This window comes from Carlito syrichta, unplaced genomic scaffold (assembly GCF_000164805.1).
Source record: "Carlito syrichta isolate Samal-C Ts95f unplaced genomic scaffold, Tarsius_syrichta-2.0.1 Scaffold315377, whole genome shotgun sequence".
Classification (NCBI taxonomy): Eukaryota; Metazoa; Chordata; class Mammalia; order Primates; family Tarsiidae; genus Carlito; species Carlito syrichta.
In genome coordinates, this window is record NW_007259473.1 from 68,336 (window position 1) to 93,679 (window position 25,344).

Genomic DNA, 25,344 nt, shown 5'->3' on the forward strand with positions numbered 1-25,344 from the left:
TGTGGACTCAGGCAATCCACTCACCTCAGCCTCCCAAAGTGCTGGGATTACAGGCTGAGCCACCGAGCCCAGCTTCTTTCCTTCTTTTTACGGCTACTTTTGAAAGTCTGATTAGCTTTTAAAAACCAAGCCAAAAACTAATCTAAGAATACAAGCAGAATTTGGTGGGCGCAGTGGCTTACGACTATAATCCCAGCACTTTGAGAGGCTGAGATGAGAAGATTTCCTGAGCCCAGGAGTTCAAGACCAGCCTCACTGTGGGCAACACAGTGAGACCTCATCTCTACAATAAAATTTCAAAAATCAGCCAGGCGTGGTGGCACGCGCCTATAGTTCCAGCTACTTGGGAGGCTGAGGCAGGCAGAATTCACTACAAGATGCATTCCATGATAAGAAAGTGTCCAGTTGTTGTGGCCATACAACTTGATATTCAGTCACATCCTGAAATGCATGGAACAGAGAACTGTAAATAAAACACAATCCTAGAAAAAGAACCACATTTTTCTGAGCTAACTTGATTATATCATAGAATAAGCAGGGCTTCCGCATAGGCCAGATGTAAGTTAATTTGCTCAGTGATGGAAAAAATGATGAAGTTTGCCGAGGTACTTTGGTTTTGTACCTGAGGGCTCTGAACCCGAGGCGGCACCACGTCAGGAAGTGAGCCAGAAAGCACACTCTGACCCCTGTTACTGAGAAGGGGTCAGCCAATTTTTGTGAGCTTGATGTAGTCCCTTTGCCAATTTGCTACAACACGGCTGATGCCCTGGACTGAATTACACACTTGGTTGATATAGAATCCTCTTTTCTGCGAGCAAAAGGCTCTGTACCATGAGCTTTTTTCACAAGTTAGGATGTGAGCCAACCTCCCAAGTACTCTTCCTGGACCCCTGCTCTATAAGTAAGCAGCAGCACATATTGGTGAGAAAGCTGGCTAATGTTGGGTATGGTGGCTCACACCTGTAATCCCAGCACTTTGGGAGGCTGTGGCAAGAGAACTGCTTGAGCCCAGGAGTTCGAGACCAGCCTGGGCAACAAAGAGAGACCTCATCTCTCTTAAGAAAAAAAAATTCAGCCAGGCATGGTAGTGTACACCTCCAGTCCTAGCTACTCAGGAGGCTGAGGTGGGAGGATCACTTGACCCTAGAAGGTTGAGGTTGCAGTAAGCCAAGATGGTGCTAGTACACTCCAACCTGGGTAATAAAGTGAGAAGTAGACTCAAAAAAAAAAAAAGAAGACAGAAGAAAGCTGGCTACAGTCTAGGCTGTGGTCGTGTAATTTACCAATGTGAGAATCAAATCACAAGGCGGAAGCTGCAAAACAGGGCTCTAAACTGGTAGCCACAGACCTTGCTGTGCTTTTTGTTCTCTTTTCCACGTACAGTAAGCAACCCACCTGGAGGTCATAGAGGAGCTGGAAGCTGCTGGGCGCCTGCGCTGCCCTCTGCACGGACTGAGCCAGGGCCACAGCGCCCTTGCCCCCTTCCGCCCAGTGCGTGCACTTCACGGCATCGAAAGCCCCGTGTTCCCTGGCCAGGCGGATCACGAGGTCTAGCTCAGCCTCAGTGTCGGTCCTGCAAAGGCAGCGCTTCACGTTACGGAATGGAGAGGGCAGCAGGACAGAACACATCTTCTTTTTGCCATTAAAAGCCACGTGAATCACCCACTGGTAAATGGACACCAGTCAACAAGTGCTGCCTGCATCTGAGTCTCAGCGCCACACTTACTAGCGGGGTGACTTTGGCCACCACCGTTACTTAATCTTTGCGAGCCTCAATTTCCACGTGGGTAAAATGGAATAATCAGAGCACTCATTTTGTTGCAATGTCACGAGGCTCAGAGGCACATCCATGTAAAGTACTCGGAACGTTCCCAGCACACCACAAGGAATCAGTACATACTAGCTTTGAAAAACGCCGCTTCCCCTTCCACTGTGATGAGGCCCCAGTAACAAAACCCAAACCAGAAGTACAATACCTAAACAACCCACACCAGTTCTTGTGAACACATCAGCTCAAACATGTTCCACTCTTTGTCAAGATCATATCCTACCAGCCCCGGTAAAATAATGGAATGTTGTAGGCCTGTGGCCTCCCGGCCACACAAAAAGCTCCCACGGAACAAAAAAGAACATCTAATTTAGGACTGTGTGTTACCCGCTCCACCCATTGGAGAGAAAGGGGCCACGGCAGCCCAGTGTGACTTCTGGGGGCCGGGCAAGTGAGGGGGCGAGTCTGTTATGACGTGCGTGGTGCCTGTCACGCCGCAGGCTAGCCACGGGCTGCGATCAGTAGGAGGAATTGGAAGCAGAGTCACACAGGCAGCTCCAGGTGACGCTTTCTAGCATCTCCACAGCACGTCTCTCCTCTCACACACGGCGCTTACTTGAACACATTCACGGCCACTACCACCGGCACTCCAAACATTCTGGCATTTTCTATTTGCTTCTTCAAGTTACTGAAGCCTTTTTCCACCAGCTCCAGGTTCTGCAAAAACAAGGGAAAGGACTTGAGGTCAGGAGCAGAGCTAAAAAGAGATGCTAGTTCTTCTTACGAGGGAAAGCTACTCGCTGTCAGGCCAAGGAGGCCGGCAGAGACGGTCCCTCGTGCGCTGCACACAGCGCAGGGAGCAGGTGCTGTGGGGCGGGGGGGATGCAGCCCAGCCCAGGACACTGGGGCAGAGCTGTGGTTGTGTCCCCACTGTCTGGAAAACATGGAGCTGGCGCATTTGCTGTCATTACACCATTTCGTAATAGCTTATTTGCTGTTTGAAAGGAATGGGCTGCCCTACACAAATTATATTTATAAATTGTGTGTGTATAGATTTTATGTACTATAGGGTATGATGACACAAACTGACTCTACTCAGTATGGCACAGACTCTTCCGCTGAAGACAGAACCTAGCACAGTGCCTGGCACAAAAGAGGCATTCGTTATCCCACTGCCATAAATACTGTAGGGAAATATGAAGTAATCAGTAGCCATAATGCTTTCTTTTTTTTTTTTTTTGAGTTGGAGTCTCACTCGGTCGCCCAGCCTTCCGAGTAGCCGGAATTATAGGCATGCACTACCACGCCCAGCTGATTTTTTGATTTTTATTGTAGAGATGAGGTCTCGCTGCCCAGGCGGGTCTCGAACCCACGGGCTCAGGCAATCCACTCACCTCAGCCTCCCAAGGTGCGGGATTACAGGCTGAGCCACTGAGCCCGGCCATAATGCTTTCAAAGGCTTGTTTTGTTTTGAGTCGGAATCTTACTCTGTCGCCCAGGCTGGAGTGCAGTGGCACGCTCACAGCCACTGCAGCCACGACCTGCTGGGCTCAAGTGATCCTTCTGCTTCAGCCTTTCAAGTAGCTGGGACCAAGGCATGCACTACCACACCTGGCTAATTTTTTGATTTATCATAGAGACGAGGTCTCTCCATGTTGCTCAGGCTGGTCTCGAACCCCTGGGCTCAAGTAATCCTCTCACCTCTACCTCCCAAAGTGCTGGGACCGTAGGCATGAGCCACCGCACCTGGCCGCTTTCAAAGGTTTTAATGAATTCAACCATGAACCTTCACTAGGTCCATGTGGGTAAAGTGGGAATATTTATAGCACATAAGTCAAACGCTATCTTTAAGAACCAAAGAGCCTGGGTGAGGTGGCTCACACCTGTTAGGAAGCTGAAGTGGGAGGATTGCTTGAGCCCGAGAGTTCAAGACCAGCCTGGGCAACGTAACAAGACCACATTTCTACAAAAAAAATTAGAAAATTAGCCAGGCATGGTGGCGCACACCTATAGTCCCAGCTACTTGAGAGGATGAGGCAGAAGAATTGCTTGAGCCCAGGAGGTCGAGGTTGTGGTAAGCCGTGATTACGCCACTGCACTCCAGACGGGGCAACAGAATGAGAACCCCAACTCAAAACAAAGAGAACTAAATGCTATAAAGTCTAAAGGGAAGTCATCAAGGAAACATGCCTTTAAGTATGTTTTCTGCATCCCTGCTTGCAGCATTGGATAATCAGACACAAACCTCCTTCAGTAGGGGACTAGGTCAATGAATGATGATATATATACTCAATAAACATTCACCATGCAGATGTTAGAAAAATGAGACACATCTGTGTTAACATGGAACCTGTCCAGGATGTACTAAATAAAGCTGCAAAACTATGGAGAGCTTAATTAATTCTATTTCTGGATAAACACAAAAACGCGTGTAAAATTCATACTTTTTTTTAAATGTTGAGAAATATGCAACTGTTAGGGGGATCCAACTCACATACGTTATATTCTTGTAATGTTTAATTTTTTTCTTTTCTTTTTTTTTTACAAACAGTATGTTACTATTAAGCTTAAAAATACATTAAGTATTTTAAAAATAAAATAGTCGGCCAGGCATGATGGCTCATGCCTGTATCCCAGCACTTTGGGAGGCTGAAGCGAGAGGATTGCGTGAGCTCACGGGTTCGAGTCCAGCCTGGGCAACTTGGCAAGGCCTCATCTCTACAATAAATTAAAAAATTAGCCAGGCATGGTGGCGTGTGCCTGTAGTTCCAGCAACTTGGAAAGCTGAGGCAGAAGGATCTCCTGAGCCCAGCAGGTCGAGGCTGTGGTGGCCGTGAGCACTGTACCACTGTACTCCAGCCTGGGCTACAGAGTGAGACTCTGACTCAAAAAAAAAAAAGTAGTCTTCTATAAAAATACATACATAGAATCATGAGTAAAACCCAGTGCTTGGTTTGTGGATACCCCAAAATGGCAGAAGAAATGGGTAGGATAAAGGTGGAAAACAACCAGGATCACTGTCAACATGATTTGGGTTTTTTGTCTTTAATAGCAGAAAACCAAGATTAGGATTTACTTGATAATCTAAAGAGCACTGCTGTAATCCCAGCACTTTGGGAGGTCGAGGCAAGTGGATTGCTTGAGCCCACGGGTTCAAGACCAGCCCAGGCAACTTGGCAAGACCTCATCTCTACAATAAATCAAAAAATAAGTCGTGTGTGGTAGCGCACACCTGTGGTTCCAGCTACTTGAAAGGCTGAGATGGAAGAATCAGCTAAGCCCAGCATGTCGAGGCTGCAATGGCCGTGAGCATAGCGCTGCACTTTAGCCTGAGTGACAGAGTGAGACTCCAACTCAAAAAATAAAAATAAAAAAGAGCACTGCTAATTCTTTACCCCTAGTCACATGGAAACCAACTAATATGTGAGACTGATCGAGAACCGTTTTGAACAAGAACATTTTCTTAAATGAAGACACCAGCTGGGCCAGCGAGGGGCAGTCACTGTAATTAGACACAGGAAAGGCTGAGGGGTGGCAGGAGGGCCAGAACTGTGAATTCCCCTCCCACGTGTGAGTCAGACAAATGACCAAAAAAGGCAAACCAGAACTCAGAAGACAGGCAGATGCGAGGCACTAACTATTTTTTTCTAGTCAACTTGGAAATATTTCATCTGGGGCCTGAATGGTGACCCTGTATTGCTTGGTAATTTAAAAGCCCCCACCAAAGACAGAAAAATACAATTAACGGTGACAGCGGTGGACCCTGTTATCTTATCTGAGGGCCTGTCTTTCATGTAACCACCCGGAACTGGCTCTGGAGATGATTCTTTGATGGTAAATGATATAAATATGGAGAGGTTAGAGCTCAAAATTGGTCTTTAGGCTCCTGTTTGATGTTATAAACCAAACCAGCTATGGCAGCATTGCCTAGAAAACCTCCAGGATCCTGACCAGATCTTGACCTCTTAATATGATTTGAAATTTGCAGAGGAAAAGGCATTTCAAAAATGGTCTCTATTTGCTTCTGTACCCCACATCTTTAAAAAAACAAAACCAAAACAAACAATCAAAATTATCTGTAAACACTGCCACATGTCTCCTGAAGACAAAATCACCACTGCTGGGAAGCAACCGCTGGTCTAGGGCAGTGGCTTACTGACATCCTGAGTGGGGCAGCTGTTTTGCGAGGCACAACTTCCCTATTTATTCATTTAACACAACCCTCAGTGTCCTGTGGGCCTCTTGGCTTCCGGCACCCCCAGGTTATGGCAATGTCCATTCACTTCCACACAGGCCAGGTAGAGATGTGCTGGCTCAAAGTGTGGTGATTTCTAAGACAAGGAATTAGAAATAGCTGACGTTACCTCCTCTACATAAGCCTTGGGAAGAGGCAGTCCAGCAGTGACCTGGAAGGAAAGGATACAGAGTCAGAGGCGGCTCCTACTTACAATGAGATTCTAGTTTAAAACGGTGCTTGTCACATGTCAGAGGCAAGAGGCTGCACGTTCAGGGTCACAGACAGTGGTAGGAGGTTGTTTCCTACCCTGAGGACTTAGGACACATGACCAATCATACATCACAGGATGAAAACACCTGTCTTGAGCGCAGTGGGAGATCGCTGAGAGCTGAATTAAGGAGTGAAAGGCCAGATGTGCGGCAGGAGAGGTGGACAGGGATGTGTCCCAGACAGGGGCAGGGGCTCATGCAGTGAAGGCCACAGAGTGGGGCTGGAAGTAGAGAGAGTGGAGAAAGAAAAGGCAGCTGTTGGCCCTGCAGAAGCCACCGTGAATGTCTGTCACTGAAGCCTGTGACGACTACTCCATTGACAAGCTGGTCCCTAGCCCCACTGCCACTGGTTGGAGCTGAACGTGGTGCAGGAACAATACAGACAAGAGGGAAACACCACAGAAGGCTCTTCCTCCTGTCACAGAGAATATGTAAAGGTGGCCCTAGAGTTAAGCAGTGAGTGCATGATGGAGGTGCCTGGGGGACCTACCCTGACCTGTGTGGTGGCTCACCCAAGGTGCTGGTTTCCTGCACCCAACGTGGGCAGTGGACCATGACTGAGAAGCCTCCAGCTCGGTCCTCTCCTGCTGCCCAGGGAGACCAAAGTGCCCCAACTCCAGAAGGGATCACGTGGAGGCAGGATAGGAAGCAGGGACCTCATAGGCCTTCCTGTTTTCAGGGTACCGAGAGCAGTGAGTATGGCTCCTTGGCCGAACTGTTTGTGCAAAGCCCTCCTCTCAGTGCCCCAGGTTAGGTGCCAGCACTGTTGTTTCTAGACCATGAAGTCAGGAGGATGGAAGGAAAGCAGGCACAATGGCCAGGGTGAGCAAAGGGGTGCAAAAGAGAAATGTGGGAAGAAAAAGTGAGTCTATCTTGCACTACTAGCAAAAGAGGGTCCCGGGTTGGGAGCGCCTTTGGTATGTGGGGGACAGCACACTGGAGAGGTGTGCTAGGGTTGTGCTATGACAGTATTCTCAGTGTGGTCTGGGGATCTAATCCTTTCAGGGGGTACATGAGGTCCAAACTATTTCCAGAAGGTTCCATCAGATGCTATGGCCCTGTCACTCGCATTCTCTTACTGAGTGTACAAGGGACTCTTTCAAAGGTCACGTGGCACGTGATGTCACAGCAGGCCAAATGCAGAAAACAAGAATCCGGCTGTCTTCTATTAAGCCAGATCCAGAAGACATCTGGAAAATGTACAATGCCTACATTGGGGGGGGGGGGGGATAGGAAATGTTCATGAAGAAAAAGTTCTTTATGTGAACACGCAACTCAGTTTTAATTTCTAATATAGTAAACATCAACAGCTATAGCTCACATAAACAAAAGCTCTCTGAGGCGCTCAAGAATGTCCAGGACTATAAAGAGGTTCTGGGGCCCAAACAATTGAGATTAGCTCTTTAGACAAGCCATGATCACACCAAGAAATACTGACATTATTTTTAGGTGAGGGAGGTCTTATCTCGTGAGTTACAAGTTCCTGGAGAATAGGAATTGAATATGTCAAGTGATTTCAGAAAACTACATGCAGGTTCTGAGGAAAAGGTATTAAAATAGTAGGATAAAAAATACAATATCGGCCGGGCTCGGTGGCTAAGCCTGTAATCCCAGCACTTTGGGAGACCAAGGTAAGTGGATTGCCTGAGCCCACAGGTCAGAAACTAGCCCAGGCAACTTGGCAAGACCTTGTCTACAATAAATCAAAAAGGTGGGTGTGGTAACGGCTACTTGGAAGGCTGAGGTGAAAGGATCGCTGGAGCCCAGCAGGTTGATGCTGGGGTGGCCGTGAGTGGGCCACTGCACTCCAGCCTAGACAATAGAGTGAGACTCCAACTTAAAAAAAAAAAAAATACAGCCGGGCTCGGTGCCTCATCCTGTAATCCCGCGTCTTTGGGAGGTTGAGGTGAGTGGAATGTCTGAGCCCGCGGGTTCGAGTCCTGCCTGGGCAACTTGGCGAGACCTCATCTCTACAATAAATCAAAATGAGCCGGGTGTGGTAGCGCGCGCCTGTAGTTCCAGCTACTTAGAAGGCTGAGGCAGGATCGCCGGAGCCCAGCAGATCGAGGCTGCGGTGGCAGGGAGTGGCCACTGCACTCCAGTCTGGGTGACAGAGTGAGACTCCAACTCCAAAAAAAAAATACAGTATCAGGCCAGGCGCAGTGGCTTACGCCTATAATCCCAGTACTTTAAAAGGAGGCCAAGGTAGGAGGATTGCCTGAGCTCACGAGTTCGAGACTGCCTAGACAACTTGTTGAGACCTCATCTCTACAATAAATCAAGAAAAATGAGCCGAGCTTGGTGGTACATGCCTGTAGTTCCAGCTACTTGGAAGGCTTAGGCAAAAGAATGGCCTGAGACCAGCAGGTCGAGGCTGCGGTGGCCCTGAGCATGCCATTGCACTCCAGCCTAGGCAATAGAGCAAGACTCCAACTCAAAAAAAAAAAGTACAATATCTAGACAGCAGGAATTCAGGAAAATACCAAGTTCTATGACCAAGAGCTGTCCCGAGCAGATCTATCCTTCCTCTTTCCTCCTCCCACTCCAGTAGTTGGGGTCCAGCATGAACTACTCAAGAGGGGCTGACGCCTGTCTCAGCTAAATGCTTTGGTTGGCTGCTGGTGTCAGTGTTTAGAGGGAAAATGGGATTTAGATTTAGTAAGAACAGTCTGAGCATAGGCATTTTTTGTGGGGATGGCCAAGCACTCGTCCTTGGAGGGGCCTAGATACAAGATGATTTCCTTGGGAAGGTGGGCCATGTAGCCATACAGTGCTGGTAAAACGCCAAGAGCTGATGGTGCCTGTGGGATGAGGTGGCCAGCACGAGGGCTGTCTGCCTGTCCTTTGCCTCTGACACCCTGTTGATCATGAGGACAAGAGCAACTTAATGAAGAAGCAGGCACGGGTCACCCCACTTCCTTCTGGCCTTCAGAAGGCTGCCCACAGTCAGACCCGTCAAGCCCCAGACCTCACCGTGGGGCCGCCCCCGTGCATCTTCAGTGCTCTGATGGTGGCAACCAGCACCACCACGTGAGGCTGGAGACCAGAGTACCGGCACTTGATGTTGAAGAACTTCTCCATTCCAATGTCGGCTCCAAATCCTGCTTCCGTCACTGTAAGTAAGGAGAAGAACAACTGTAACATGCCATCCTGACTCCCCTGGTGTTCCAAGAAAAGCAATTTTGCAAAAGTACTCACCTACAAATCCTTCTGGGCCAACCAGCTTGAGGGCGATCCGATCTGCGATGATTGAGGAATTCCCGTGTGCGATGTTGGCAAATGGGCCGGCGTGGACAAACACTGGGGTGCCCTGTGTAAACCGGGACACCGTGAGCAAAGTGGCTAATCTTGCTTCAGAATGGATCATGGTCAAGGGCATGGAAGTCAGTTAGAATCCGAATGAAAATGACTTTCCAGAGGGAAAACACCAAGTCTTCTCTTTTATTTCCGGCATGTCCCTGTCACAGTAGTGGGAAAGAACAGGAGAAAGGGAGGGGCAGGTGGAGGCAGTCTCTGACACCCAGGGAGAGTGCCCACAGCCCCTCTGTAGACTGTGCAGAGCCAGCTCAGACTCACCTCTAACGTCTGCATGAGGTTGGGCTTGATGGCATCCTTCATAAGCACCGCCAACGCGCCACTCACTCCCTGAGAAATGAACATGGGAAGCGTGAGATCCTGGCAGCAGCCTTCTGAAACCAATGCACAGCATTCCAGGCCTTCCCTCTTTACCATCGTGGTCACTTGAACTGGCCCATCCATGCCTGTTGCTGTTGTCTGAATATACTATGAAGTTACCAGTTTCTTGTTTTGTTTTTTTTCTGAGTTGGGGTCTCGGTCTGTCACCCAGGCTGGAGTGACTAGGTGATCACGGTTCACTGCAGCCTCGACCTCCTAGGCACAGGCAATCCTTTTGCCTTAACCTCTCAAGTAGCTGGGACTACACATATAAGCCACCACATCCAGCCAATTTTTAAATTTTTTTATAGAGACGGGGTCTTGCTATATATAGCCCAGGCTGGTCTCGAGCAATCCTCCTGCCTTGGCCTCCCAAAGTGCTGGGATTACAAGTGTGAGCCACTGTACCTAACAGAAGTTACTGGTTATTTTAAGCAGGGAAAACAGACAAAATGAAAATGACATTCACAGGCAACTTCTGAAAAAACATGTGACTCTGGAAACAAGCATCCCAATCAAGTGCTGCCACTGACTGATGGGGGAATCCATATCAGACTCATTTAGAGCATGGACAGCTGGCTTCTAGTACTGAGCTGTCTAGGGAGAAAAGGCCAAAAACCAAATTCAGTATGCGTTTCTCAAAGCTGAGGTTGAAATACAACCCAGGAGCTCAATACCAACTCCTCAATGCCAGGTCCCTCTGTGAAGCTATCAACCATAGTCGAACCAACTGGTGACAAAGATAAATCAATGGCTCCCTTAATGCTCTCTGCAAATTGAAGTCATGCACTTGCTCTTGGAGATACGGGATAAAGATGCTACTCAAGTCACCTGGAACTTGTGGTCTATTCCTGGCGCACCACATGGTACTATTCACTATGAAGTATTCTGTACATATTTCATAACTATCTTTTAATTAGCCGAATAGGATTGCTTACAACCTACTATTCATTATGAAGTGCTTTTTACATATTTCATAATTATCTTGTAATTAGCAAAATGGAAATGAACTGATGAGTTAATTGCAACATCTTAAGTAGAGCACAAATTTTATTACAAATTATTTTTTTGAGTCGGGGTCTCACTCTGTCATACAAGCTGGAGTGCAGTGTCAGGAGTACACTTCACCACAGCCTCAACCTCCTGGGCTCAGGTAATCCTTCCACCTCAGCCTCCTGGTAGCCGGGACTATTGGCACAAGCCATCATATTTAGCTAATTTTAAAATTTCTCTGTACAGATAAGGTCTCACTATGTTGCCCAGGCTAGTCTCCAACTCCTGCATTCAAGCAATTCTCCTGCCTCGGTCTCCCAAGTGTTGGGATTACAGTTGTGAGCCACTGCACCCAGTCAATTTGGAATTAATAACTACTGAAAGACACTAGGACAATGGACACAGATGTGTCACCAAGATTGGCACGCCAAGAACTCACCAGGTCCTCAGCACTGACGGGCTCCCCTTTCTTGCTGGATGCCACCACCATTTTGCCCAGTCTTTCTCTCATGTCTTCTAGGGAACTGGTGAGAGCCAGGACAGCCATGATTTCACTCGCTACAGAGATATCAAACTGGGCCTGTGGACAAGGAAGAAACACCAGCAAAAACTGTTAAACAAGCTGGGCTGGGTGGCTCAGCCTGTAATCCCGCGCCTTTGGGAGGCTGAGGTGAGTGGATTGCCTGAGCCCACGGGTTCGAGACCCGCCTGGGCAGCGAGACCTCATCTCTACAATAAATAAAAAAATCAGCCGGGCGTGGTAGTGCATTCCTGTAATTCCGGCTACTTGGAAGGCTGAGGTGGAAGGATCACCGGAGCCCAGCAGGTCGAGGCTGTGGTGGCTGGGAGCGGCCACTGCACTCCAGTCTGGGCGACAGAGTGAGACTCCAACTCAAAACAACAACAACAACAACAACAACAACAAAAACTGTTAAACAGGATTCATGAACTGCAAAAGTCATCTTTTCTTTTGCATCTGAGGTTTAATCAAATAACTTAAAAAGATAGAATAACAGGATACTACACAAAATATTCCTCTAAGCCGGGCTCGGAGGCTCAGCCTGTAATCCCAGCACTCTGGGAGGCCGAGGTGAGAGGACTGCCTGAGCACATGGGTTCTAGACCCACCCGGGAAACTTGGCAAGACCTTGTCTCTACAATAAGTTTAAAAAAAAATTAGCCAGACGTGGTAGGCGCACGCCTGTAGTCCCAGCTACTTGGAAGGCTGACGCGGAGGGATCGCAGGAGCCCAGTAGGCGAAGGCTGTGGTGGCTGGAAGCATGCCACTGCCCTCCAGCATGGGTGACAGAGACTCCAACTAAAAAAAAAAAAATTCCTCCAATAGCAAAGATGTGTAATTAATTATTCCAAGACCTTGAGTACTCAATTAAAAAAAAAAAATAGATGTTCTGGTGGGACCAGAAAGCTATTGTTTTATCCCTGTGATAATTGTGGGGTGACAGTTTCCCTCACCTACAAAGGAACAACACAAACGCTCTTACACCAAGGAGACATACCACAAAATGGCCACAAGAAAGAAGCAATTTTAATCAATTTCTCTACAAGGACACTCACTGGGGGCTCTCCTCCTCCAGGAAAAAAGGCTGGGGGGAAACACACAGGTGACACATGGGATGTATTGCAAAAGCTGTCAGGAGTGCTCAATACCACACACCCACTCACTGCCATATTAAAAGGGAGAAGGCAGAACAGCACCTGGCAGTATCAATCGTATGGGAGAGGACGGAGGAGGAGAGAAGCAGCAAGATGCAGTGCATAGGATCTCATCTACTTGGAAAGGGACAAATAGCTACCGTCCGCGTGTGCCCCTTCTCTGTGGGAGCCTGTCCAATCGTGATCTTCCTCAGGAACCTGTCGTTGGTGTCCAGCACTGCAGCAAAAAGCAGGACACACAGCGATTTTTAGTGAAAGGCCCACAAAGTTAAAGGAAGCAGCAGAGTGTTAAAGTGACAAGTCCAATTTAATGATTGCCTATTAAGATTTGGTTTCAAAATTGATGGTAAGGCTAGAATATACGCTAAAATTAAGAAACGGTGTCCACGTGCCATAAATACACAGGCATTATTTTAAAAGCAAAGGAATGTGGAGTGGCTTGGGTTTACTCCTTTTAGAGAATTCAAACAATTAACTAGAAATCTGGATTCTATTTTTAAAACATGTTCCATATTGCAAGAAAAACAGAGCAGTCTACATCTTTTGAAAAGGCTGAGGTTTGTGTTGTTGCTCTGTGGAGTGATGACTCACTGACCTTCCACCAACCCTCAGAAACACAGGAGCCATAAGCTCAGGGCACGTGCTGATGCCTTTTAAAACACACTGGGTACTAGGCCTGGTCTTCAGCACTTGGAAGAGATCATTTCTATTCTGATGACAGAATAGCCATTCACATACAGCATAACCTCACAAAACATGCAAAGATCAACCAACTAACAAAATGATCCTAACCCCCTCCCAGGACCACCTGCTGTTAACAAATTTTTTTTTTTTTTTTGAGTTGGAGTCTCACTATGTCACCTAGGCTGGAGTGCAGTGGCATGCTGACGGCCACCACAGCCTCAACTTGCTGGGTTCGGATGATCCTTCCACCTCAGCCTTCCAAGTAGCCAGGACTACAGGTGCGTACAACCATGCCCAGCTAATTTTTTGATTTACTGTAGAGACAAGCTTTCACCATGTTGCCCAGACTGGTCTCGAATCCATGGGCTCAGGCAATACTCTCGCTTCCACCTCCCAAAGTGCTGGGATTACAGGCATGAGCCACTACACCCAACTGCTGTTAACATTTTAGTGTACTCCCAATTTTGGTTTTGATATGTGCAGAATAACAGGAAAGATCTGATCGTGGTCCTGGACTCTTGCCATGAGGTCCACAGAGCTCTTGGAATTTCAAGGGTGACAGAGTGTCTTGTTAATTCCTAACAAACACCTTTTGGTCACACCTGAGTTTATGCTAACGAGGTGACGTAGGGGTGGATCCCCTAGACAGCCTCAGGAGGGGCCTGGTCACCAAATAGATGAAGTGATTAGAGAGAGGGCTGGAACTTTCAGTCCGACCCACTAAGCTCCAGGTAGGGGGTAGGGGATGGAGACTAAGGCCTAGAAAAACTCACTACAAGCCGGGCTCGGTGGCTCAGCCTGTAATCCCGCGCTTTTGGGAGGCTGAGGTGAGTGGACTGCCTGAGCCCGTGGGTTCGAGGCCCGCCTGGGCAGCAAGACCTCATTTCTACAATAAATCAAAAAATCAGCCGGGTGTGGTAGTGCATGCCTGTAATTCTGGCTACTCGGAAGGCTGAGTCGGAAGGGTCGCTGGAGCCCAGCAGGTCAAGGTTGCGGGGGCCAGGAGCGGCCACTGTACTCCAGTCTGGGCGACAGAGAGACTCCAACTCAAAAAAAAAAAACCTCACTACAATACGATCTGGTGAGCTTCCTGGCTGGTGCACACAGTAAGGTGCTGGGAGAGGGACCCACGCATCCTTCTCTTACATCCCTGAGCTGCAGCCTTTGTAATATCCCCAGACAAAAGTAAACCGTCTCCTGCAAGCCATTCCATCAAATGAGTGAACCTGAAGACTGGGTCATGGTAACCTCCAGTTGGTCAGAAACACAGGTGACAATGTAGGCTTGTGATTCGTATCTGAAGCGGGGAGCAGTCTCATGAGACTGAACCCCGAACCTGTGGGGTCTGCTTCAGTCAGTGTCAGAATTGAGTTAAATCGTAGGACACCCAGTCAGTATCCCCTGAAGGACTGAGTTGAATTGTTGTGGGAGAGAAAACCTCCCCATCTGGCATGGGCAGGGAAGCACTGAGAGTAATGTGGGCACAGTGAGGAAAGAGGAGTTTCCATTCCAGTATGAAATGCCAAACAGTAACAATGAAACACACAATGAACAACAAAAGCCAGCTCATCCTCTAGATAGGCAAGGAGAAGCATCTTTCAGGCACTTGAAAACATGACAAATTATTTTTCCATGAAGACTGTCATAATTTAAACACAAAAAGCAGTGTCTCCTAAAACATACACACACACATCACGTCACACATATAAGGGAAGGATATAATGTGTTGTTAGAGCCAACCTTATTTTAAAAATTGTCAATTTCCTTATAACTAATTTTTCTTTAAAAAATAGCTCGTCAATAGGTATGATCCATTTTTTTGTCTGCTCCTATTTTCTTAGAAAGCATGAATTAGATACAAAGCAAAGGAAAAGTATGAGATACCATATTTTCAAAATGGATCTTTAGTTTGTGCCTTATAAAATATTGTACCATTTGTCCAAAGCTATTGAAGCAAAGAAAGAGAAATACCTTTATTCTCTTGGTTTTAGATATTAAGAGCATCATTTTTAAAATGCTGTTGGATAGCAACAGTTTTTGAGCCCACAAAAATCACAAAAACAGTCAATAAATTGGCCATTAGCTGCATCCTGCATGGCAGATGGAAATTCCTCAGCCATGACACAGGAAGAAGGGTGTACTCTTGGCACAGGATAAAATGCTCAGCCATGCTGGTTTCGTACATACTGAGTAGTGACATGCGGCAGTGAAGCCAGGCAACTTCCTTACTAAACTGCTAAGTATTTAAACCTTGAGGTCATCTCATCTGTTGCAAGAGAATTTAATAAAATGAGGTAAAAAATGATCAGGCAAGCAAGAAAGCTACAGGAAAAACCAAGTCACTTATGCCAGACATGGATTCTGAGAATAAAGGTGTCACATGATTCCTGAAGCGATTAAACATAATCTTGCTACTTCATGACACTGACACATTCTGCATAAAATGAAACTTGTAAAATGTTATTTTTGGTTTATGCATGAACTTCCTTGAAACCACCCTCATTTCAATCAACACTGAACAGCCAGCAAAATGCTCAACCACTCCAACAAAGAGAGACTTGATTACAGCTAATAAGGAGAGAGATACTGACAGAGATGGCAAGAATAACAAATAATGTCACCATCTCGGTCATGCCTTAACTGAAAATACCAACACAGAAGCTTCTAGGCCTCACATTTTAACAAGTCCTTAGAGGGTGTAGGGTATGCAAAATAGTCCCCCAAAAGGGACTGGTTTACTGCTCTAGTACCTCTTTGCCAAGTTATGGTTTCTGGATCGATGTCCAACCTTGCGAATCTGTTTATCTCTTCATCTGTCAGTGTGGTAGGGTCAGTCTTTTCAATGCCTAGTCTCTGACGAGGTCGGAAAATGAAAGCATGGAATAAGACAAAACAAACAGAGGCATATTAAATTTAAAAAAAAATTAACTCCATTGCCAGATAAGATACCCTCTGGGAGATGCAAACCACTTTAAATTCAGAAGGGGAAACACCTTTGGCTAAAGCTGGGGGCTATTTCTTCCTGCCAACCTTAAAAAAGACATTAAAGAAAATTATCTCCAAACATGCTAAATTTACTCAGGAGTAAGTGAGGATTATAACCTGGGATGCCACACGTGCATCCAGCAAGGGAAGGATCAGTGGAGAGGCTCTTGTAAGCTCCTCAGAAACAGAGTTCTCTGGTTCCAGAGGCCCAAGCCCAGTCAGTCATCAGGTCACTGGTAGAGATGCCATTACTGGGCAGGTGTCCTTTTGAGAGCATCTTATCTGAATTATTGCAATCCTAAAGAATGTCTAGTGACAGCCTTGTTGCAGGAACATATGTACATATGTGGAACATGCAAGCCATGCAGAGCAGGAGCTGTGTGAAGGATGTGAGGGACTTCTTGTAAGGCTTTGGAAAGTCTCTGGAAGCAGCTCTTACATCAGACATGTAAGCACAAACCTCCTCGCCTTTGGGCCTTCTGCGTTGCCTGGGTCTCACAATAGTGACTTCATCCTGGTATCTGCAACTTTCCAGCATGTATCAATATACTGTGAGCATTTATGGCCCTATATGTGAGCACCAGGGACATTTCCCTAAAGGCACTCTAGAATCAGAGTGACCAAAAGGAGCTGTAAGACACCTATACTTTCTAATTCAAACTCAAATACATTGACAGGAAAAGCAATTTTGCAAAGTGCAAAGCTTTTTTTTTTGAGTCAGAGTCTCACTGACACCCAGGCTGGAGTGCAGAGGCACATTCATGGCCACCACAGCCTTGACCTGCTGGGCTCAGCTGATCCTTCCGCCTCAGCCTTCCAAGTAGCCGGAAGTACAGATGTGCACTACCACGCCCAGCTAATTTTTTATTTATTGTAGAGTCGAGGTCTTGCCAAGTTGCCCGGGCTGGCCTTGAACCTGCGGACTCAGCCCATCTGCTTGCCTCGGCCTCCCAAAGTGCTGAGATTACAGGCTGAGCCACCAAGCCTGGCCACAAAGCTTTTTCAATTAGACAACCGAAAAGCCAAATTCAAATGAAACTGTAGGAAGTGCAGAATTAAAGATCAAGCAATACAAATCGATGCCTTTTACACGCCTTTTATGCAGTGCTATACTTTCACCGACTTCTTCCTATTCCAAAAGGCACAAAAAGGGTTTTATTTGCTTATTTTTTGAGTTGGAGTCTCACTCTGTCACCCAGACTGGAGTGAAGTGGTCACTCCTGGCCACCGCAGCCTCGACCTGCTGGGCTCCGGCGATCCTTCTGCCTCAGCCTTCCAAGTAGCTGGAACTACAGGCGCGTGCTACCACGCCCGGCTAATTTTTTGATTTATTGTAGAGAAGAGGTCTTGCCAAGTTGCCCAGGCGGATCTCGAACCCGCAGGTTCAGGCAATCCAGTCACCTCAGCCTCCCAAAGCGCGGGATTACAGGCTGAGCTACTGAGCCCGGCTCAAAAAAGGGTTTTATTTTCTCCTCACAGAATTTGGAAATTTTACGTATTTACAAGGTATACCTAGGTCGCATCCTGAAACGGAAAGTGCTTATAGAATGTGTTCCTGGCTGGGCGTGGTGGTTCGTGCCTGTAATCCTAGCACTTTAGGAGGAACCCTAGGTGAGAGGTTCACTTGAGCCCAGGAATTCAAGACTAGCCTGCACAACAGAGAAACCACATCTGTAAAAAAAATTAGCCAGGCAGGGTAGTATGTGCCTGTAGTCCCAGCTACTCAGGAGGCTGAGAAGGAAGGTTCACCTGATCCCAGGAGATTGAGGGTTTGGTTAGCTGTGATTATCATGATTGTGCCACTGCATTTCAGCCTGGATGACAGAGTGAGACTCTGAATCAAAAAACAGAAACAAAAAAGGAGGGAGGGAGGGACACGGGGAGGGAGAGGGGGAAAGAAGGATGGAAGGAGGGGGGCAGGCAGGCCGGGCATGGTGGTTCACGCCTGAAATCTAAGCACTTTGGGAGGTGGAGGCGAGGCAGAGGGGAGAGTATTGCCTGAGTCCATGGGTTCAAGGCCAGCCTAGGCAACATGGCGAGACCTTGTCTCTACAATAAATAAAAAAATGAGGGTGGGCTCAGTGGCTCAGTCTGTAATCCTAGCACTTTGGGAGCCCAAGGGTTTGGGACCAGCCCAGGTAACTTGGCAAGACCTCCTAACTACAATAAATAAAAAAATTAGCCGGGCGTTGTAGCACGCGCCTATAGTTCTGGCTACTTGGAAGCCTGAGGCGGAGGGATCATTGGAGCCCAGCAGATCGAGGTTTCAGTGGCCACGAGCATGCCATTGCACTCCTGCCTGGACCACAGAGTGAGACTCCTACTCAAAAAAAAGGAAGGAAAGAAAGAAAGGAAGGAAGGAAGGAAGGGAGGGAGGGAGGGAGGAAGGGACATGTTTCCTTTCACTTATCCTATGGTTCCTCCCCTGTGCCATGATGACCTGTTATAAAACTTCAAGTGCTTCCAGTGCTGGACGCTCACTGGCTTGTCAAATAGCCCTAAAAGCCTAGAAGGTGACATTGTTGACAGAAGCCAGTGAAGTTCTTACCTGCTATGCTAAGAATCTGCTGTTGACGACCCACACTTAACTGAATACCACAGGGTAGACGTGGTAACCCATGACAAAGGATGTAGGGGGACCTAGGAATGGGGGCCTAGGTTCTAGCTGTCACCCTGCAAGGGATCCTATAATCTTGGGCAAATTTCTTGATTTAAAAGCCTAGAGCTTTTTATTTATTTATTTATTTTTCAGAGACAAAGTCTTACTCTGTCGCCCAGACTGGAGTGCAGTGACACAATCTTGGCTCACTGCAGCCTCGAACTCCTTGGCTCAGGTGATTCCCTCACCTCAGTCTGCCAAGTAACTGGGACTATCATGCCCAAATAATTTTTTTGTGTGTGTTGGAGTCTCACTCCATCGCCCTGGTTGGAGTGCCATGACACACTCACGGTCACCCCAGCGTCAATCTGCTAGACTCCAGTGATCCTTCCGCCACAGCCTTCCAAGTAGCCAGAACTACAGGCGCGGCTACCACACCCGGCTAATTTTTGATTTATTGTAGAGATGAGGTCTCGCCAAATTGTCCAGGCAGGTCTCGAACCTGCGGGCTCAGACAATTCACTTGCCTCGGCCTCCCAAAATGCTGGGATTACAGAGCCTGGTCTGCATTTTATTTTTAAAACTCACTTGCGCTATTCCTTTTCAATCCCATCTTCCCTCAGCCCAAAGCCCTTGGCATCCATTGTCTCTTCTCTAGCACCAGTTCTGTCTTCTTGAGAATGTCACGTCAATGGAAGCAAACTGTGTAACCTTCAGAGCCTGGATCCTTGCAATCAGAACAATGCCTGTGAGATCCACCCACACTGTTGTAATCAATAGCTCATTTCTTTTGATTGTATGGATATACCAAGTTTGCTTATCCATTCATCCACTGAAAGACATTTAGATTATTCCCAGATTCTGGAGATTATTAACAGAGCTGCTAAAAACATTCAGTACAAGTTTGTGTGTGAACAAGGCTTTCATTTCTCTTGGGAAATACCTATGAGCAGGATTTCTCGATCAGGTGGCATAGCATATGCATATTGAGTGTATGTTATAAAAAGTCCAATAAAATACAGACGTAACCACTCCTTTGTTTTTTTTGGAGTCTCACTCTGTCGCCCAGACTGAAGCGCAGTGGCCGCTCCTGGCCACTGCAGCCTCGACCTGCTGGGCTCCCGTGATCCTTCCGCCTCTGCCTTCAAAGTAGCTGGAACTACAGGAGAAGTAACCACTCTTTTAGCTACTTAACACAGACCTTTATCTATGCAGAGTAAGGCAAGTATGATTACTCCTATTTCGCAGAGGAGTAAACTACAAGATAAGAAACTCAGTAACTTTGCTGGAGGTCCTAATGACTCCAACTCCAGAAGCCGCTGTGCTGCACAATAGATGGCCTCCTGGCTGTCATCTGTGGCATAAGGGAAGCGATGCTTTTCTTCTTAGCAGAGGGCAGGCTGTCAGTGTTCTACGAATTCCAGGACTAGCCACTTATAATTTATAGATACATGAGAAATAACCTGTACTACTAGTCCCTGCTGTGTATATCATGACCTTAAGACTCTGATCATTAGCCGGGAGCAGTGGCTCACACCTGTAATCCCAGCACTTTGGGAGGCCAAGGTTAGAGGATTGCCTGAGCCCAGGGGTTTGAGACCAGCCTAGGAGACTTGGTGAGACCTCATCTCTACAATAAATCAAAAAATTAGCCAGTATAATGGTACATGCCTGTGGTTCCAGCTGTGGAAGGCTGAGACAGAAGGATCGCCTGAGCCCAGGAGATCAGGCTGTGTGGCCGTAAGCATGCCACTGTACTCCAGCCTGGGTGACAGAGTGAAACTCTGACTCAAAAAAAAAAAAAAAAAGGAAAAGACTCATTATCGATGTAATTTAATCCAAAATAACCTACTCCAAAAAGATATTACCTCCTTATCCTTTAGCAAATTTCACATAATATACAAAATGAAGAAGGAAAAAGCTTACCCTTAACCTTCGGACTTGGATATCAGAGAATTTCCTCATTCCATTTACTGACGGCACCAAACGATTAAAGAGAGCCTGAAAGAAAGGGGGAAATGGGCTTTCAAATGAAAGGAGCCCTGCTGCCTTTCCACCTACGTCACCAGCACCCAAGCCACTAACACTGATCTGGGTGCTTCAGCCCTTTCAGAACTGTTTCTGGGGCTACTGGGGGCCCTGGCATCCTACCTTGTCTGTCTGGGTCAATTCATGGAATATTCGAGCATCAATGGCTGCAGCAACCAGGTTATTCGCTGCAGTGATGGCGTGGATGTCACCAGTGAGGTGGAGATTAAACTGCAAGAGAACAGAAGCCACATCAGTCTCCCATCTGCTCTGTATCTTTCCAACTTTCAGTCTATTGCGACAAATACATCGCTATTTTAAATCCAATGGAAGACTGATAGCAGCTCGGCTTGTGGACAAACAGCCCTGACAGGGAGCTCTTGAAAACATAAACAACTGATCATCTGTTCCCAGAAGAAACACCTCCCAAACACAGAACTTGCAGTTTTCCCAAAATAACATGTCCAGAGACCACAAATTCCACACCTCTGGGATCAACAGCAACACTGGATTACTGAGCACACGTTTACGTTTTAAGCAGAGAGCAGGGACTACACCAGGGCAGCACCAACTCTGCTTGTGTGTCTATGCACTGCTCCCGCTTCTGTGATAGGTCCCTGGATTCATCAGGTGTCCAGGCTCTGCAAGACCGTGCTTCATGGGAACACTGGCTTCAAATAATCATCTCCACTGAAAGCCAGACTTTAGACCAAGCTATGTCACAAGAGTATAAATTAGGCTGCTTCTCCCTCCATGTTACTTCTCTGAGAAACAAGCCATTTGTCCACAGAGTTCTGCAAACAAAGGTTAACTTCTAGAGGGGAAATCTGTAATAAAGGGTTGGATTCAGCCAGACCCCAGGGTGACTTACCTCTTCCATAGGAATGACCTGCGAATAGCCACCTCCTGCAGCGCCACCTAGAGGACATGTCAAAGGTAGGGACTCAGCTTAGGAACGCTTCTCCACAACTTGGAAATCAAATAAAAGCAAATGGAGTTTTGTAACTACAAAGCAGGTTATTTATTTACTTCTTATAATCACTTGGACAGATGTGACCAAGTGTTTTCTAAGGCTGAATAGTTTCTCAATTGAAATTTGGGTATAAGTGACAAAATTATGAACACACACATACCTACTCATTATCTTTAGAAGCAGGTTTCCGGATGCCTACCATTTGTTGAAAGACCCAGTCGACAGTTACATAAAGGAAAACCCGCTCCATTTCCTGCTCTCATAAAGCTACTCTGGCTTTAAAAAAAGAAATACTCAGAATACATACACCTAATGAGACCGCGGTTCTTCCTAAACAGGAAACATACGTTAGAAAGCAGCCTAATTGCTAGACTTTTGCTGGCCCACTGGGTTGAGGATGCCTTATTCAAAATGTTGAGACCAGAAGTGCTTTGGATTTCAGATTTTAGAATATTTGCATGCACCAGTGAAGCATCCCAAATCCAGAATCCGAAATCTGAACTGCTCCAGGGACATTTCCTTTGAGCATGATATTGGCACTCAAGATGTTTTGGATTTGGGAGCATTGTGGATTTTGGGTTTCTGGTTCGGAATGCTCATCTTGTATTAACAAAAGGTTAATAAAAAGTGTCCACGGTACCACCTTCTCAGTGAAATGAATGGAAATTTGAGATCGAGATTTTGGTTTTGTGAGACAGAAACTACACTGTGAGGCAACTCGCAATAAGAGAAAAAGGAAAATAATGGGCTCAATGGGCAGAACCAGGAAGAGCTCACGATGAAGCAGAATGCAGCCAGCACATTTGCAAAATAGGTGGAAGGGTGAAGGTGTGCTGGGTGCCAACATCTACCATAACTGCCAGAACAAGCAGAATGTGATAACCTGTCACCAAGCAGAGTAGAACATCTCTAAGAACCCACTATAGTTAATACAAATAATTTTAATCAAGAAAGCATGTTTGCAGTGCTTTAGCAATCAAAATCTCAAGGTCAAGTATGATTATGGATGCATGCTCTCATCAAATCAGAAGAAATACTGTGCTGATGGCAGTGGTTTAGAGTAAGGCAGGCACGGGGAACCCTCTGGTACTTAATAACAGTGACTTTGACCAAGTCGCCTCTGCAGCCCCGGTTGCTGCTATTGTTAGATGGTGATACTACCACCTCATACTGAAGAATAAAATAAATGAATATGCATAAGCCACTTGGCACGATACCTGGCACAAAGCATACACTCAACAAAGGCAGGCTTTTATTTCCAAGGGGGCAAAACACCCTGGCATCTGCCTTAGTCTCCAGAGTGTGAGTGTAATGATCGATAGCTATGATTACCTTTGTTTCCTTGACAGTTGACTACTAGGGGCAAATAAAAGCACCTCCAGCCACACAGTACCCATTACTGAGAATCCCTGTGCAGTGTCGAGTCATGACAGCAGGAGCTGGGTGACCTGATGACAGCCTGCACTAAGAGCACTACTATGGCGAGCATTGAGGATATCCCTGATATCTAAATAAGTGAAGACCTGTAAGCATCCGAGGGTTGAGTGGGCCTGGGAGGGTCAGAGGAGAGGCAGGGCCCTGCAGCCATGTGGGATCCAGCCCCGCCCGTACCTTTTATCCCAAAGGTGGGGCCTTGAGACGGCTGCCGCACACATGCGAAGACATTCTGGTGGAGGTGGGCGCCTAGGGCTTGCACCAACCCAATGGTGGTCGTGCTCTTCCCTTCCCCCAGGGGCGTCGGAGTTATTCTTCAAGATGAAAGCAAAAGAGGAATTAATTTTACCCACCAGACCCTAGAGAATGACTCCAATCTAAACAATAGGAAAGACACAAGCCCTGAAAGAAATCTCTTCCAAGAGTCCTAGTTACAATCTCTAAACAACTTTAAATTAAAAAAAAAAAAAGAAAAAAAAAGGAATGCTGAACTTTAGCTCTTCTTGTATAAGGGGCAAGTGTCCTTTATCTGCTAGAAAGAAACTAATATAATTTTAATTTCTCAATTTACAGTCTCAAAAATTAGCTGTCATACATCATTTAGCTTCAGTAGAATTAATGAATTTTGGATTAAAAGAAAATAGGGATTCCATCTGAAGGTCACGTTTTAAGACCATACTCAGCTGGGCACAGTGGCCCATGCCTGCAATCCCAGCACTCTGGGAGGCAGAGGTGAGAGGATTGCCTGAGCCCAGGGGTTCAAGACCAGCCTGAGCAGCATGGCAAGACCTTATCTCTACAATAAATCATAAAATTAGCCAGGCAAGGTGACATGCGCCTGTGGTTCCAGCTGCTTGGAAGGCTGAGGCAGAAGGATCACTTGAGCCCAGCAGGTCAAGGCTGCCTGTGAGCATGCCACTGTACTCCAGCCTGGGTGACAGCATGAGATGCCTACTCAAAAAACAAACAAAGAATCCCACCAAACTCTTCCACTTACTAGATGGATAAATTTGACCAATTTTCTCATCTCTGAACAATCACCATCTATAGCATCTATTCCCAACTACCCTACAGGATTGCTGTAAGGGACAAACGAGATCAAATACATGTGAAAATGCTTAAACCAAATTAAAGGCACCCTCACATATCTGTGCTAAGAGCAAATGCAACCCCTGGTAGTAGTCATCAGGATGGATAGTAAGATTCCCTTGGCAAAATGAGTAAAGCCATACCCGGTCACCACCACATATTTCCCATCAGCCTGGTGCTTCAGGCGGTTCAGCGCTGACAGCAGGACTTTGGCCTTGGTTTCACCATATAATTCTACCTCTTCTGGCAGCAGACCAATTTCTCGAGCCAGCTTACCAATGGGCTTCGGTTTGCAAGATCGTGATATATCAATGTCGCTTTAACAACATAGAAAACATCTTTATCATTCTCACTCATATAGTGGACCTTGATTATCCAACACACTACCATAAGAAAATGACTGACAGTGGTGGGAAACTATGGGGGGGGTGAGATGGGACTAATGGTAGCAAACATCTGTCTGGGGACGGGGAGACACCTGTTATCAACAAGGGGGCCTGAATGAAGCATATTTGTACACCTAACCCTTAACTGTACCCCACAATATCATAATAAAAAATATTGATTAAAAAAATGAAAACATCTTTATCCACAGAATTTAATTAATCTCATACAAGTAATGACATCCCCAGCCCCACCTTAACCTGTGAAGGTGATTTCAGAGGGAGCATGCATGTACCCATGGTATCTGTCAGCTAAAAAAAAAACACAATTCACCGAGTTTTATGTAGTTTCCTTTTACCTTGGAACAGGTATCTTGAGGTTAAGTTGATTATACTGAATTATCCACTTTCCTGGCTGAAACTTCTCCAGGAAACGCTTTGCACTCTCCACCGTGCTCTAGACAAAAGGACACAAATGGAACTGAGGAGAGGTGATAGTTTCAAGCCCCTCCTCTACTCCAAACCCCAGTCACTCCAGTTCAATCACTACACA

At 46.6% G+C, this 25,344-nt stretch overlaps 1 protein-coding gene across 1 annotated transcript in view; it reads right to left on the bottom strand.

Moving 5' to 3' along the window:
- Positions 1-25,344, bottom strand: part of MTHFD1 (methylenetetrahydrofolate dehydrogenase, cyclohydrolase and formyltetrahydrofolate synthetase 1) — a 73,668-nt gene that overhangs the window by 10,314 nt on the left and 38,010 nt on the right. The window contains exons 10-24 of the mRNA XM_021706247.1: positions 25,151-25,248; positions 24,552-24,725; positions 23,497-23,633; positions 21,784-21,830; positions 21,036-21,143; positions 20,811-20,885; positions 16,051-16,153; positions 12,757-12,833; positions 11,382-11,522; positions 9,851-9,919; positions 9,473-9,584; positions 9,248-9,387; positions 6,133-6,174; positions 2,385-2,485; positions 1,396-1,573 (exon numbers count right to left, since the gene is read on the bottom strand). Of these exons, the coding sequence (XP_021561922.1) occupies positions 1,396-1,573; positions 2,385-2,485; positions 6,133-6,174; positions 9,248-9,387; positions 9,473-9,584; positions 9,851-9,919; positions 11,382-11,522; positions 12,757-12,833; positions 16,051-16,153; positions 20,811-20,885; positions 21,036-21,143; positions 21,784-21,830; positions 23,497-23,633; positions 24,552-24,725; positions 25,151-25,248 (1,602 nt within the window). The remainder of the gene's footprint in view (positions 1-1,395; positions 1,574-2,384; positions 2,486-6,132; positions 6,175-9,247; positions 9,388-9,472; positions 9,585-9,850; positions 9,920-11,381; positions 11,523-12,756; positions 12,834-16,050; positions 16,154-20,810; positions 20,886-21,035; positions 21,144-21,783; positions 21,831-23,496; positions 23,634-24,551; positions 24,726-25,150; positions 25,249-25,344) is intronic.